At 41.1% G+C, this 17,389-nt stretch overlaps 1 protein-coding gene across 1 annotated transcript in view; it reads right to left on the bottom strand.

The window, feature by feature from the left end:
* Window positions 1–17,389, bottom strand: part of LOC131962165 (partitioning defective 3 homolog) — a 572,304-nt gene that overhangs the window by 136,406 nt on the left and 418,509 nt on the right. The window contains exon 20 of the mRNA XM_059327127.1: window positions 9,887–10,015. Within this exon, the coding sequence (XP_059183110.1) occupies window positions 9,887–10,015 (129 nt within the window). The remainder of the gene's footprint in view (window positions 1–9,886; window positions 10,016–17,389) is intronic.

Below are 17,389 nucleotides of genomic sequence, written 5' to 3'. Positions count from 1 at the left end.
TTAGAATCAACTTCATAAAAAAGGTACAATTTAAACATTTTGAAAGAGTACAATATATTTAATTTTTTAATATAATTTTTTAAAATGTACTTAAATGTATAAGTCCAGTCAACATAATAAAAATATCTAGATTCAGATAAAATTATTCCGTGCAACCACTTGTCATAATAAAATTATGTTCATTGAACAAAACATTTTTTTGAGTGTGGGAGTGAGGAGAGCTGGAGAGCATTGTGGGAGCGGGGAGTAGGACAGTGGGGAGTAGAGAGGAGAAGGACTGAAGACAGGCAGAAGAGGACGGGAGGAGTTGACCTCCCACTGTGGTGACCCTGGCAGCAGCCACCAGACTGCTCACTGGTTCCAGATGTTCTATCCCTGCTGTAGGTTAACACACACACGCATACAAGCACGCTATCTCCCACTGGTGCTAGACTTCCCATTACCTCAGGTCATAAGTGACCTCTGACCACCACTGCAGCTCCTTACACATGATTGACAAGTTTGGAACAGAGCTAAAATCCCCCTAGCCCTACTCCCTCTCCCATGTCTGTGTATTTTAATAACAGTAATCACATTTCAAACAATCACCATTTCTCAATGCCGAATTAACCCAATTCCCACATCCCACCCATAGACTGCCTTGTTTATTTTTAGCTGTCCAAAATCCCATTTTCTCAGCATTATCTGCGGAATGAGATTTTGATGGAGGCCTGATGCAATGTTGCATGATATGCAGTCATCTATAAAGCCTCTAAGCTGGTTTGGTGTATTTTTGCATTGTCGTGGACCAGGTACATTATGGAAATATATATCAACTCACAGCACAGTTGTGTGCACTCGCTTTAGCGAGTTGTGCTGTCCGGAAATAGAAAACAAGCCTCAGGAAAAACACTAATTCCCAGAAGCCCTTTCACCTGCCATCTGAGATATATAAGAGTATCTCAATTTAAAAATTGACCTCACATGTACTTTTAAATAAAATACAAAGCCAACATGCTTGTTCTCTATAACAGAGCAGTTGAAAGGCATTTCCTCCTGCAAAAAGACAGTCTAGACCAGGGATTGGCAACTGGAGGCCCGGGGGCCGCATACGGCCCGCACCCTCACTTGAAGTGGCCCTCAGTACAACTACATGCATTTGAAACCTAAAAAAAATGACTTCTTGCAATTGATGTTGGTCTGCTATTCTTGCACTGAAAAAAAAAAGAAATCACCATAACTGGTTATTTTCTATTTGCTGCAAACTTTTGTATTCCTATTTATACTGTTATACATGCATTTGAGAATGAAATATGTTAAGTTACTGCACTGTAAACATATTTAAAATTGCAGTTTCATCATATCTGGTTAAGTGCATGGTCCTATATGTGGCCCTGTGGTAGTGTCCATTAAAAAATTGTGTCCCCCTGCAGCAGTTAAGTTGCCCATCCCTGGTCTAGACAGTCTGATGCTGAATTTTCAGGGCAGTTAAAGTTCAACCCCTAATCTACTATCTGACCATGTCTTCAAGTCAGCCAGATTACATTATTTATCTTTAGAATCCCTCCCAAGTTTGTAATATTGTTGTTAATGCCTTTTGCAATGTTGCACGATATGCAGTCAGCTATTAAGTCTCTAAGCAGGTTTGGTGTATTTTTGCATTGTCATGGACCAGATACATTATGGAAATATTTATCAACTCACAGCACAGTTGTGTGCACTCACTTTAGCTTGTGCTGTCAGGAAACAGAAAACAAGCCTCACGGAAAAACACTAATTCCCAGCAGCCCTTTCACCTGCCATCTGGCTAAAATGATGTCAGATCTCTGCCAGGAAGGACCAGACAATGATGTTACCACAGGTTCACGGAAGTCCACTGGGATCTCAAAACCCTCTGGCGTTTTATGGACTAATCAGATTCATAAAAACGGCAATATTGACATTTGGGACGAGATAATGGCCTCGGCTAGACTGGCGACATGAGGCTAAAGGAGAGAGACTTCTCTGCCAGGCCTCGGGAGTCTGACATGGATAAAGCTAATAGGTGCATTTCAATAAAAGGGTATTAACAAGCTAAAATATCAAATGAGATACCATGTGAGTCATGCTGCTGCCATTAGCGTCATTACAATCTGCTCCATCGTGGGTTGTAACTTTGTTGCTCTTATACACTCAACAACTTCCAAAATAAGCTTTTGTTTCAATTCAGCAAGTCCTTCACATTTTGTAGTGGAGAAGTCAGACAAAAGATCGATCTGTCTGTGTGTTTGTAGAGAAAATATCCACAATCCAAACCTGTCAGTCTGCAGTGAGAGGCTTATTCCAACTTGTTGTGGCTGTCAGACAGAAATCTGGACTATCACAGTATTACGTTTCCAGCCGTGGCCAGTTGGCAGTGGGTCTCATTGTGGCAAGCTGAGATTTGAACGCTACATTCCAAAGTGCATATTTTCAGCTTGATGTCTCCTATTGACATGCCAAGAATGGAACCAAAAAAATGTTATTCTTCTGAGTCTAATTAGAGCATTTGTTTTGTAAGGAACACCATCTGAATTACATGTTTGGGCATGCTGGCTGAGGTGCCCGTGAGCAAGGCACATAACCCCCAAGGTTATAATAGTTTTGGATATTTCATTAATTTTAAGTGAGTTTGCTAATTTTAATTAGTTTTTATTTTGGGGAAAATGCTTAGTTTTTTGTAATGGGGTTTGTTGGGTACGAGATTTTAAAAAGTCACAAAAAATGTTTCCTTTATTTCCTTTGTCTGATCCATCTCAGCCCCAATAAGTTTATTAAGTCATAAAACCAATAGATTTCATATCAACCAAAAAGGTTTACGTATGAAAAAAGTGGACAAAGATGAAAACAAAGGACATGTTCACTATAATTTTAGTTAGTTTTAATTAGTTTTGTAACCACACAATACAGTTTCAGTTAGTTATCGTTTTTTAAAAAAAACAACTAATTTTTTCAAAAAAAACCCCTAATTTTTTCATTTTTATTTGGGTGTCAGAATCGCTAACGTAGCATGCTATCTCACATCCTGCAAAATGTGACCGGATGCAGTAGGACATCCTGGTATTTTTGACATACTGCATTTGACATGTACTGGGACATAGTGAATCTTTTTCTGGCATAATAAATAGTATGCTAGTATAGGTATTGAATACACCCATTATTATGAAATATAAACCTATTAGCACTGTGATATTAACACTTGTGCTATCTACGTATGTGTCAACATATTTCAGTTGACATTATAATATTAGCAATAAAAGTTCTCTGCATTGTATGCCCAACCATTGACCGCAGTATCCTCCTAATGACAGATATGCAACAGGATTGGAACTTACAAGCCATTTTTCCTGCTCTATAATGTGCTCATTAGCTCCAAACCTTACATCAACACCTGCTAACTGCGTTCTTCTCTGACAACCTGCAACTGCTGCTCCCCTTCCAACTCCTCTCCTTCCCCCACTTTCTCCTGAGAGGCCACCCCCGCGCTGTACCATATATACTCCATTAGCCAATTAATGGCCCAGCATGTTAACATTGAGGAAAGTGCTGCCCACACTAAACACATTATTACTGTACAGCCCCAATTACCAGCCCTTCTCCTCTCTTCTCCTCTTACCAGATAGTACGTTTGAGAGGAGAGGACACTGTAGCTTTTAATGCAACCAGCCCGGGGATATTTTATTCCAAAGAGCGGACAATCGAGCTGTGGTGCTTCATTGCCGCCCGACTGTGGATTTTTCATTTTAATTAGGCTGATGACAGAAAATAAGATAATTCCGCTATTACTCCAGTAATTGCTCTGTTTCTTTTGTTTCTCTGTGTTGTCTGTGTTACTCTACATTCTTATAAGAATTGACCTCACATGTACCTTTAAATAAAATACAATGTCTACATGCTCGTTCTTTATAACGGAGCAGTTGAAAGGCATTTCCTCCTGCAAAAAGACAGTCTAGACAGTCTGATGCTGAATTTTCAGGGCAGTTAAAGTTCAACCCCTAATCTACTGGCTGACCATGTTTTCAAAAACATTATGTGTCAGCCAGATTACATTATTTATCTTTAGAATCCCTCCCATTCAACTTTTTTCTCTTCTTGCTGTTGTTGTTCTTGTCATTTATTGTCATTTTCACATCATAAAACCAAGTTTGTAATATTGTTGCTAAAGCCTTATTTCAGCACATAAAAATGAAAGCAGACGACTTTCACATCAAGTAATTACTTTAACACATTATATTGGTAGAATTAGAGGCTTGGTGTGAACTGGTATGTCAGCTCACCTCAACTTCTTTCTCACTACACTGAATAAATCTCACTGTTTATCCAACAGGGCTGTTTTTTTGGACCAACAAAGCCAGCAGACTCCTTCTCCATATGTTTGTCAATGTGTAATCTACCCAAGGGAGGCAGGGGGGAGACGCAGATGAAGGGCGGGGGCTGTCTGTACTTTCAGACACTCATTTTGAAGTCAACACACTTAGAAGCTTGAAAGCCTGCCTCTTCAATATGCATTGTTACCGTGCTGGATGAAACAGAATGTATTTGCTCTCTTACTTTCTCATCCAGCCGCCTTGAATAGATTTTTCTTTTCAATACCCCCTCACCAAAACATGTTCTATTGTTCTGAAGTGCAGATGGAGGGCAGAATGTATCTGAATTTAATCAAAGTGCAGTAAATGACTCCGCATGCAGCTGTCTGTGCAGAAATGCAAGGCAACGATAGCCCATCTTTTGTCTTGACACTTGGCCCATAACAGCATAATGCAATCACGGAGATAATTGTCCAAGTTTCGTTGTGTTAATTTACAGTGTTAACAATCGCATTAACTTGCTGTAGGTATCAATATAATTACAAATGTAATCACACTTCCCAATCAGCCAGTTGGAACTTCCTTTGAACTCACTATGCAAATGAGACTCAAATAGGATACTGAAATAATGAGATGGTTTGACAAAGTGGAATGATAACGTAACCACAATCACTATGATAAAAAAAACAGCCTTATGGCAGATTGCATTATTGGTGGCACAAAGTGTATGAACATGGTATGAGTGAAGAATTTATCTGTTTTTAACCCCTCAGCAATGTGAAGGACTGCCAGCCCGGATTACTTTTTTCTTTTAGTCCCCGTTTACACGAGGACGCTTGCGGGTAAAAAGGACAAAATATTTTATGTGAAGTGCCTTTCGTTTAGACGGTGACGGCGTTTTTGGGGCTTAAAAACATAAAAATGTGAAACCAGCCTCCAGAGTGTAAAACTTGAATCTGCTCCGCCGTAGCGTGTCCGTCTACACTGCCAAGACACAAAACTCTGCTCAGATCTGCTCACGTCACGTACGTGTTTACGTCACATACATGCTCCAGTACAGGGAAATAAACAAACATGTGGGATTATTTCTATGCGTCGGACCTTCAAGCTGCTCTGGCAGCTCTAATAAACTTACAGGAGTCTTTCCACCAAATGTACAGGATATGTACAGATAGTATTAGTGAACAGAGAAGGATCTGTAATTACCTCTATCACATTTTGGATGCACCAATTGGTTGGAGGCGAGCCAGACGGCTTTGGACGAGACCTGGGAGATCTAGTGGATGGTGGAGAACTTTGTGGAAGGAGTAGCTGATGAAAATGCATGGCGTGAAAACTTCCACATGCCCAAAGATGCTCTTATGGCTTCAAGTGATGCTGCCTGGCATGCATACCCAATCCAAGTCACCGAATGCATGCAGACTTCCTCCCGAAAACGCTCGTCTAAACACGGAATAAAAAGTGAAGACGAGATGCCACTTTCGCGTCTTCTGTTCAGACCGTCATCATGTAAACGTAGCCTCAGAGGCTTAGCATGAATGCTACAGATGAAAAGATGTCAACATGTCAAGATATCTTATCTTGTAGGTGAAATAACACCCCAAAGTCAAAGGGGTCCCTTGACTTCTAAACCTCAAGATATATGACTGAAAATTGTTTCCACTGGTACCCACAAGTCTTCTCTTCACAAACATGCCAAATTTATGCTAATCCCATGCAGTTTCGGGCAGAAACCACACACTTTTATTTACACATTTTAGTCCCACCTATTTGTGTGATGATGTTAGTCCCTGTAGCAGCGATTTCATTGTAGTGAAAGCATTTTTTTAAACATGACCTCACTGTATACATTGACCTGTTCTGACCTCTAAGGTAATCACAGCCTCATGAAACTTTACAACCACATACTAGAAGCCTACAGCATTTACTGACAATAAGGGGGTTTCTCAGCAGTTTGAAGAGCAGAAGTGCTTGCTAGCCAATCACAGAAAATTGCAATTCTTGCAGAAATCTCCAAAATGCAAAATATTTTTGAAACCAAATCCCAGCAGGATATTTTTCTGTGGTTTTTGAAAGGATTTGAAACATTTTTCTTCCATCATTCAGTATTGCAGGTTTTTCCTCAAATAACTTCATCATACACCCTAATTTTTTGGTTTAATTTCTTACTTTTTGAATAAAAATCTCTTTTTTTATCATTACGCTTCTAATGCACAAGGTCATTTTTGACCCATGTTGTGTATTAGAATGTGTTTATATGTTGTCATTAATTTACCAATCACCAATTTAAAACCTGACAAAGAAGACCTAGCTTACCTGTTTTGTTAAATTGGTGTTTTTCCAATGGAAATTATTATTTGGTGGCTCTAATAAGTCTCAAATGTTAAAATATGTGATTTTCCAATGTAATCTGGTGGTTCTAACAACTCTTTTAAAGTTAAACATTAAAAATAAGACAAATATAGTTACACATATACTCAAATTGTTAAATTAGTGTATCACTTTTTGTATCACTATGCTTCTAATGCACGGTCAATGCAAGGTCATTATTGACCCATGTGTGTAAACTTAATGTAATAATACAAAAATGATAAGGACATAATGATCTGTTGTAATAAAAAAAAAGTTATTCAAACGCACAGCCAGCATGAAATAATGTGGGTCATTTTGGACCCATGTTGTGCATTAGAAGGTGTTTATATGTTGTGCATCAAAGGGTTAAAATCCCCTGTTCCCAGCCCCTACACCTCTAAAAAAGAGGACGGACTATGACGGGATTTAAATAAAAGGCCAAATTCTCACACCTAATCCAGGGCTGCTGTTTTTCAATATGCATTGTGCTGACTGACCCACTCCAGAATCACTGGTCAGGTTTTGTTTGTCTAGAGTCAGCAGGAAGACAAACAACAAACAAGAGGAAGCAGGCCACTGTCGAGGATAAAAAAGCAGCAATGTGCTCTGCTGTGGTCTGGGGGACGGGTACAAGGAGAGTAGCAGTGGAGTGCTGGCCGCTGATTAGAAGCCAACCGGAGCCGAGCAGATAAGAGAGAATGGACATCATAATCAGCTGCCGCAGAGAAAGACAGAAAGAATGGAGTTCAGGCAGAAAATGAAGAAGGAACATTGTCAGGTTGTCTTTGTGTGCTTCCCCCTTTGGCCGGGAAAATATAGTTCCAGAGACTAGCATGTGCAGAGATAAGTCAGAGACTGATAGAAGCTCCACCAACACCACCCGCCCTGTGTTTCTTTCTTTCTCCCTCTTCTCCCCCATGGCCTTGCATGAATGACGGCCATGGCCACAGAAAGGGCTGCTCTCCAACCCACCCAAGGTCCAATCACAGAGCTTGTTGTCTCCACAGTCCTCTCAACATGAGCCAATCAGATAAGGGTGTCTTGGGTGCTGTCCACAGGCACAAAGAGACCAAAGTAATGGCTGCCATCGCTGGGCTGAACAAAGATTCAGATCAGCCTAACCACAGGTTCTAATGTCGCCTTGATGAGACATGAAACAGTCAATCACAGGAGCCGTGTCAAATCTTCCAAATTTGAGCAAAACAAATGCTGCTGATAAGCACTCTTCATCAAGTGGATGCACTGCACTGAGATCTGGCAATGAAGTTTTATGTACTCTCTTCTCTATCATCTTCCATAAGAGGCTGACAAGATATCAATGAAGGAGAACATTTTTACTGAAAATAAACGGGTTGTGTCTGCGAGGACCGCAGGCCAAACCATAAATTGCATGAATCATATGAAGGTCAGAGTTTTAAATATATAACCGTAGCTGCCTTATTGCAGGGTAAAAAGGGCAGGTTTTATGAATTAATCTGTCTCACCTCTTCGCTGACTCCTATTTTGAATCACTAAAAGCCCCTGTCAAAACCGTCTGCTCGAATTAATGATCGCTAATGTCAGCCGAGTCGGGAGTTTGGCTGCGGCCCATCCTGGGTACGTGCTGACACACGGGCCGGCTGACGATTCCCAGCGTCGGAAAAACCCGTTACGGCCCGATCCATAATTTCATAAAGGCACTCTGAAATGGTCCTGTCTCCGTGGTAATCAATCAGAGCATGTGCCTTAAGCAGAAAACTAAGACAATCAAATTTAACACCTTGGGAGTGTAATACAGTAGTGCGACCAAAAAATACAAGAAGTAATGGATTTCTGAGCTGTCGTCCTGCTGAACCCTAATGCTTTGAATATCGACTTGTCTTCATGGCAGGTTGGTTTATTATTACCCACCGCGATTTCCCTCAGGATTCTCTTTCCATTAACCGAGGGACAATCCTGGCCTGGCTGAGTGATGGGATTTGGGAACAGGTACAAAAGGAAAGAATTAGGTTGCCCTCCTGCACGGGGGAGCTGGGACCGCAGCTCACACATGCAGAACGGACACAAACAAGACAGGGAATGAGAACGTGCTGCGAGACAAAGTAGCAGACAAAGAAATTGGGTGACAGCGGTGAAAGAAAAGAAGAAGGATTTTAAATAGTGTTGGGGAGGGGAGCGGTTGTGAGGGCATGTACTCTACATATCTCATGCCCACTGTGTGTCTGTGTCCATTCTGCTGCTTAGCGTGACGGGAGCTTGGGAGCTTCTCAAAGGGGAGATCTGGATGGGGAGCCGGGGCCACTGCTCTCCAGGGTGCACTGAGGGAAATGTGTTGGGCCCTCAGCCAGAGGGGTGCACCCTCAGCAGAGAGGACCATCTCTGCAAGACATAGCTGAAAAGAAATGTGCTACAGCTTTTTGAGCAAGGCCTCCAGATGTTCCATTCAGCAAGGAAGAGAACCTTTGTGTAATTCCTTTTTCTTTTTTTATTCGTGTGTGCACACTTGTTTGTGTTTGTGGTACCGTACATTTTTTCGACAGCCATCCATCCTTCTCTGCCTTCGCCGTAAGAGGGAGCGGTATCAAGCCCTATTGTTTTTATTCAATTAGCTGTCATTACCGACGGCAGTTTGATTACTGAGTTCATTTGGCTGCTGGAGAACAATGGAGGCAGCAAGCTGTCTTTTCATTCACCCTGCCACCAATATTGTCTTCCCCGGCTGGAGAGAATTAAATGGGGCTTGTCTGTGAGGGATGAGGTGCACGCGGCAAAACCAATGCCTTGCCTGATTCTTCTGGACGTCCTGATGTCCACAAACACCAGAGGACATAGAGCCAAGAGGGGCGGATTAAAAGTGAACAGCGGATTCTTGAGCGATTAACAACCTGGGCGAGCTGCGGGAGAAGACAAATGCAGAGCTACATCGATTTCACTATTATAATGAGCACCATTCAATCATGCCAACTCCACAGGGGCCTACGAGCACCATTAAGAGGTCAGCGCCTCTGAACGGCACTGGCAACAACAATCCATAAATGATCTATTTAATGTACTGATATAAAAGAAAGGCACATTTCACAAATTGACATCCGAGTACTTTCCTAGAATTTCCCTACCTTGCTTTGCCATTTTGCTAATTAGGTAGTTTGCTAATTTTCCAGTCAGCAGTGGGTTTTTTTTTCCTTTCTTTGTTCAGCTGGGACTTAATTGTTTAGGCTTTTAGCGAGCCAAGGCTCTGTCTGAGCACTCACCTCTCTTGTTCCAGTCTCATCCGCAGGGTCTCCTCCTCTGACGCCTGCATGTCCTCAGCTTTAGATTTACTGGAGCCCTTCCTCTCCATCCTGTCTCCTGGCCGTTCATCCCGCCGGTGCTTTCCAAACCTGAGTAAAAGAGAAGGGCATAGAGGATTTAATTGAGGCCCAGACTTTAATAATCCCGAAGCCAATATGGACTTTTTTTCCCTCTACAGCAGCATGTCTCTTCTTTGTCCGGGAAATGCAGGTGAAATACTCAGTAGGAAATTAAAGTGTCAAACTGTCAAAATCTTCAGGTCGGGTTTGTAGAAGTAAGACAGCTCAGGAGGAGTCTCCCCGGGTTCGTTATTGAAAAGAATAACTTGGCCTTTTTCATATAAATGCAATCAAAATGCATCATGCCATATCAAAAGATAACAGAATTCCCTCCTTGCCAAGTCTCCATCCAGGATAGCAGAAAAGATTCAGTATGTTGTGTTAAGAGTGGAAAATGGCAACAAAAAAATGCTTTTTAAAAGACAGGATGAGCTCCCGTTTCCTCCCTGAGCTGTAGAGTTTACTTAGAGTGATGGGAGCAGTGACAGCTCATGATTTAGTTTTGAGCAAGGAGGGAACAAACTACCTGCAACCGGGAAAAAATGTAAGTGGAGGAAACGGCCGAGCTCGCTGGCATCATTTGTAACTTTCTAGGCAGCGTCACAAACTTTTACATTTTAATGACGAGGAGTGACACACCGATGGCGGTAAATCCGTTACAGCTTTACAGCGAGGTGAGAATAAGCCAAGCCAATGATCGTAAATTCCTCAGGTCGGCTGAGCTCGGTGCTGGGCGAATAAATGACTGGAGACTCTGAGCTGACTGAGGGGTGTGAGAAAATGATGAGGAACGGGGAAAAAAGAAAGGAGGCAGGCAGTTGACAGGGAGTACAGTACATTTACAGGGCTGCACACACACACAAACACACACGCACACACACACACACACACACACACACAGACACACACACACAATATAGAGACAACTCTATTAAGTGACTCCACTGGTTTTATTACTCACAACAATGGACTGGTGGAGAACACTAAAAACAGCTGTCAACTTTACACATGTGCGCAGTATTTAGAGATGAAAGATAAACTCTGATGAGACAGAACAGGAAAGGCAAAATCATAAAAGTATGATGCAATTTCCTGCTTCTCCACAATGGTGCCAGCTGTGGAGGAAGTGCAAAATAGCAGGATACAGAAAAGGGAAGTACTACAGACAGAATTCCAGGAAGTGCACATGATTGGCATGTTGCACATGGAGATTGAAGCACATCTGTACACAACATGCAGTAGATACAGTGTTACACTGTTTATTGTGACCCATGGTGTGTTGTTATCAATATGTATGGACATGCAAAGCCTCATTGAAGTTTGAAGTTTTTTATTTTGCACAAATAAGACAAAAGACAAGGATAAAGAGATAGAAAACAAAAGGAAGGTGCAAGGTAGCGGCAAGAAACCCAAAAGGTCTTATAAAGGGCCTCTGCCTATATTAAAATTCACAAGTTAAATTAAAACAAGTAACTATCACACAGAAAAAAAAATAATGACACATAAAAATGATGCAAAATTATAACAATATTAGAAGTAAAATAAAACAAAAGTATAGAAATGTGTGTGTAAAGCCTCATTGAATATGGCCATTCAAGATTGAAGCATTTGAACATCTTTATAGGTTAAATAATCTATCAAACCAACATTTTTTTCGAGTCAAAGTATTATTTTATGAAAAATGGTAAATGGACCTGCACTTATATAGCACTTTTCTAGTCACTTTGCGACCACTCAAAGTGCTTTACACTACAGACTGCACTCATTGACCCGTTCACACACACATTCATACTGGTGGCAGAGGCTACCCTAAATGGTGCCACCTGCCACCATTGGGAATTCATTCTCACACCGATGAACGCAGCATCGGTATGGAAGTAAATCTGTGTCATCGGAGTGAGCGTAGATTTTCAGTTTGAGAGCATAATTTGTCTTTCTTGTGCTCAGATTTGTTCTCCTCATGCTCACATTTTGCGCTCGCACTCAGATTTCTGCTGCTTTCTTTCAAAATGTGTGCGTGCACTTAAAAATCACATGCTTGTGCTCACATTTGTTCTTCTTGGACACAAACATTTCGCTCGCACTCAAATATGTCCTGTGCTCGCTCAAATCTAAAGTCTACGCGCTCAGATCTCAACTCTGCGCTCTCAAAACTTTTGTGCTCGCACCCAGAACACGCACGTCCTCTCAGGTTGAGGTGTCTGCTCAGACTGAACGTGGTCCCGCCCTGCGCTTAAAGTAGTGTGTTTCACCAGCCAATAGGGAGACAGCTAGATTGTGGCCCGTCTTAGGTGCGTTCCCTAGCCTTTTTGAGCGCTCCGTCGGGGCGGGTATATGGTCTGTTTGTAAAACTGCTTCTCTCTTAAAATACACCAATTTACCATATTAGCCAGCTATTTGAATCGTCACCTATTTAAGACGCAGCATATTTATGTAGAATTAATCTTAAGTAGTCCTAAAAAGAGTTATCGTAATTTAGATTATATATATATATATTTTTTTATCATTATTATTATTTATATATATATATATAACACACTAACATCTGTTGCGTTTTAAACCATGGGACGCCGGTTCGCATCCCATCCGCTGCACTCTTGCTGCATGTCTTATTATGATTTTAAATTTTAATTGATAAATTAATGTAACAGTAATACAATCCGTGTGACCAGTTGCTTCTCTTATTGAAACGTTTAACAAGAGATGATGGGTAAATAGACTTGGCTACTTGATTAAAAAGGTATAATGAAAAATACGCTATGATGATGATGATGACAATGATTTGAGGATAACATTGGTGCATGTAATGCAGTGTATCACCGTCCTATTTACGCGGTCAAAGCCAGGGGGCGCATAATTAGGCTAATGTTGGTAATGCTTTCACAAGAAGAAGATGGATGGCCAAAGACCTCAAGTAAGTTCATTGCTAAATGTTGCTACAACTCAAAACACATCGATCATATACAGTAGTTTCAATAACAGTACAGTAATCATTTTGACACTCGTACTTAACAACATATATAGCGGGCCTTCATTGTAACATGTACAACGAAAGTACAATAATTGGCAACGTATGATCTAACCAGCGGCAGGTAGGCACACATAATGATGCGCGAGCTGAAGGGAATCCCCGCTGACGTCACTTCATTCATAATGAGTTGCTGTCCCTAGTGCAGACCTTGCCGACAAAGGCCCACTATATATGTTGATAAGTACGAGTGTTTTGAGTTGTAGCAACATTTAGCAATGAACTTATATGAGGTCTTTGGCCATCCATCTGGTCTCCCATTCATTCGCTGCCGTGCTCCGAATCCTGCTCAAAGTCGTCTTCCTGTGAAAGTATTACCAACATTAGCCTAATTACGCGCTCCCTGGCTTTGACCGCGTAAATAGGACGGTGATACACTGCATTACACGCACCAATGTTATCCTCAAATCATTATCATCATCATAGCGTATTTTTCATTATACCTTTTTAAGGTACTTTTTATCAAGTAGCCAAGTCTATTTAGACCATCATCTCTTGTTAAACATTTCAATAAGAGAAGCCGCTGGTTACACGGATTGTATTACTGTAACATTAATTTATCAATTAAAATTTAAAATCATAATAAGACATGCAGCAAGAGTGCAGCGGACGGGATGCGAACCGGCGTCCCATGGTTTAAAATGCAACAGATGGTAGTGTCCTTTACCACTGGACTATCGTGACACCATTGTATATGTGAAAAATAAAAAAACATATACATATATATATATATATATATATATATATATATATATATATATATATATAAATAATAATGATTAAAAAAAAATATATATATATATAATCTAAACTACGATAACTCTTTTTAGGACTACTTAAGATTAATTCTACATAAATATGCTGCGTCTTAAATAGGTGACGATTCAAATAGCTGGCTAATATGGTAAATTGGTGTATTTTAAGAGAGAAGCAGTTTTACAAACAGACCATATACCCGCCCCGACGGAGCGCTCAAAAAGGCTAGGGAACGCACCTAAGACAGGCCACAATCTAGCTGTCTCCCTATTGGCTGGTGAAACACACTACTTTAAGCGCAGGGCGGGACCACGTTCAGTCTGAGCAGACACCTCAACCTGAGAGGACGTGCATGTTCTGGGTGCGAGCACAAAAGTTTTGAGAGCGCAGAGTTGAGATCTGAGCGCGTAGACTTTAGATTTGAGCGAGCACAGGACATATTTGAGTGCGAGCGAAATGTTTGTGTCCAAGAAGAAGAAATGTGAGCACAAGCATGTGATTTTTAAGTGCACGCACACATTTTGAAAGAAATCAGCAGAAATCTGAGTGCGAGCGCAAAATGTGAGCATGAGGAGAACAAATCTGAGCACAAGAAAGACAAATTATGCTCTCAAACTGAAAATCTACGCTCACTCCGATGACACAGATTTACTTCCATACATCGGGAGCAATTTGGGCTTCAGTATCTTGCTGAAGGATACCATGGCAGCCTAGGCCTGGTGTTCAAATGCTTAAATCCTGAATGGCCATATTCAATGAGGCTTTACACAAACATTTCTACACTTTTGTTTTATTTTACTTTTAATATTGTTATAATTTTGCATCATTTTTATGAGTCATTATTTTTTTTTCTGTGCGATAGTTACTTGTTTTAATTTAACTTGTGAATTTTAATATAGGTAGAGGCCCTGTATAAGACCTTTAGGGTTTCTTGCCGCTACCTTGCACCCTCCTTTTGTTTGCTATCTCTTTATCCTTGCCTAGGCTACCATGGTCAGGGATCGAACCACCAACCGTCCGATCGGTATGTGACCGCTCTACCAACTGAGCCACAGCCGCCCCAAGTAGATAGGGGGCAGGCGATTCCTGTTGCTCTCCGTCGGCTCTGCTGAATTATGCAACATCTATGCAAATTTATGCTATTAAGTATATAGTACAAATATTACTTGTACTTTATTCGATTGGCATTAGACAGCGATGATAATGAGTTGTTCATCAGGATGGGGTCTTTTGCTCCCTCGGTTGGCCCTTTTTTTTGCCTTCATTAGATAGTACAGGTACAGATAGACAGGAAAGGAGGGAGGGACATAGGTCAAAGGTCAACAGGTTGGAATCGAAAGGGCAGCAAAGGGCGCTGCAGTAAAGACTCAGCCTTTAGTAAAATGAAGAATGTCCAAGTTGAAGGGGTTACATGATTGCATTTCAATGGAACTGTATCTTGTACGACTCCATGTCACTATATAATTAATTGATTGATTGATATCTGGGTAAGAGCCAAGCTGTTGGCTAATTTGGCCCTGGTCGGAATCTATAAAATACTGTACAACATTGTTGTTGCTGTTTTGATAGAAATTGGTGGAACACTTCCATGGACTAAAATGCTGAAATGGAAACCTGTTTAAACCAGAATTGCATTTATTTCTGACTACCCAATGACAACTATTTGCGTTGTTCCAAGTTTTTGTACTAATGTCATATTTTCCTGGTTCAAATGATACAATTCAATAAAAACATACTAAAATGTAAGTGCTGCAAAACTTTGATTGTCAGCTTGGTGGAAACCGAGCCACAAATCTGATGATTGTAAAGACAAGGTAATAACAGAATGTGTACGAACATGAGGGCATGTGCGACGTGAGAAGAAATGCAATAAATATAATTACATATAAGGACTGGATTTTCATTGACTGTTTATATTACATAACGTAACTGGATGTTCTTGCATTGTACACACACACATTGATTATGATGTTCCACATGGGCGTCTATGAGCGGTCCCATTCAATTTCAGACAGAGGAACAGGAGAAAGCATTAAGCTCTGCAGGCTCGCAGCCCCACGGTGCTTCAATCCTAGTTTATTTTTACCTTCCTTATAGCTGAGCTTTATTTGACAGTTTGAAAACTTTCTCAGAAAGCTGAAAAAATTACATCAGACAAGGCTGACTTTGGGCTGGTGGAAGTGAATATATTCATGAAATGGGAGTCTGTTTCCCTCACGGATGTTTATTATTCTACTTTACATTAAAAGCAGCCAGGACCTTTGTGCAAATGGTTTCTCTTTGGTAGTTGCTGCTTTGGAATTGTAATTTTTTGAATTTACTGTAGCCTGTTAGGGGATTCTGCTCTGTGGTTGCGCAGGGAGCTTAGCAGAGGCCAAGGGAGCGATATGTGGGTGCTTTTGTAGCACAGATAGCATACATTACCTGATTAATTAATCAACAAATGGCTCTAGTAAGGCATAAAACTCAAGGCTGAGGCTGAGAATGCTAATAATAGTGAGCCTGCTATCTATCACCAGGGCAGGTGACAGCTTCCCTTGCCTCACTTCAAGGACTTTCATTAACTTCCTGAGGAAAATTCACCTTCCTCTTTTCCAATTTTTTTTCTCTTCTTGCTCCGACCCTCCTAAAAAAACATTAAATAACCTTAGGGGAGACAAACTTCTGCCCTCAACTTTTTTCTTCTTCTTCTGGATCAACATCAATACAGTAAGGGATTTGTCATCGTGAAACATATTGGCGGATTAGACTGAGCAGGACCCTGGGCATGCAGCAGCTCCCATATGAAAGGCTATTCCCTCATCGCCGGTGGCCTGAGAAGGAGGGCCCACATCAAAGCGGAGGCGGAGGAAAAGGACGATACTACCAGAGCTATTAGAAGGCTATCGGGACACTTGCTGGTCCGCAACATGGTTCTGCCCTTCACTTGAACAGCTTGAGTCCTGCCTGTGGGGACCGTGGTGGAACACAGGATTAGCCACCAAACCTCCAATGACGCACAAACCCCAATGTAATATTTCTACACTCAACATTTTCTCAGCAGGAAAATACAGCAATCTCGGGGACCAGTGTGTGTATAAAAACTGCAAACAGTATTGACTTTCATACCTGTCTCTGGAAGATAAGTGTCTCATTTTAGAAACGAAGAGAATCCAATAAAAAAACAGTAATGACTTGGAGTTAATCATTGTCAGGGGCGAAGGAGAAACTTGGCCATTTCTGTAAAACTCTTGAGCCAGTATTGGCACCTTGGCATTAATGGTGGCTGGCATTGGGATAGCTGTATTGAGAGTGAAGTTGATGAGGCTTGATAATAAGATATTGATTGGCAGCCACAACTCATGGGTAGAATGACAATGGAGTAACTACAGTATACTTTGCAGTTTAAGAAAGAGAACTTATTTGGGCACAAAAGCCTGACCACTTTCTTTGCAATGTGGCTGAACAACACTTTAATCAGATCATGGGATACTTGATGACATTTTTGAATATAATTTGACACCATCGACCACTCCATCCTCCTCAGTCGTCTGCAATCATGCATTGGCATCACTGGCTCCGCACTCTCCTGCTTTAAATTCTACCTCTCTGACAGATTTCACTACATGTCCATCAATAAC

This window comes from Centropristis striata, chromosome 23 (assembly GCF_030273125.1).
Source record: "Centropristis striata isolate RG_2023a ecotype Rhode Island chromosome 23, C.striata_1.0, whole genome shotgun sequence".
Lineage (NCBI taxonomy): Eukaryota > Metazoa > Chordata > Actinopteri > Perciformes > Serranidae > Centropristis > Centropristis striata.
Note: the sequence above shows the minus strand (reverse complement) of the source record. Positions and strands in the feature narration are given on the sequence as shown.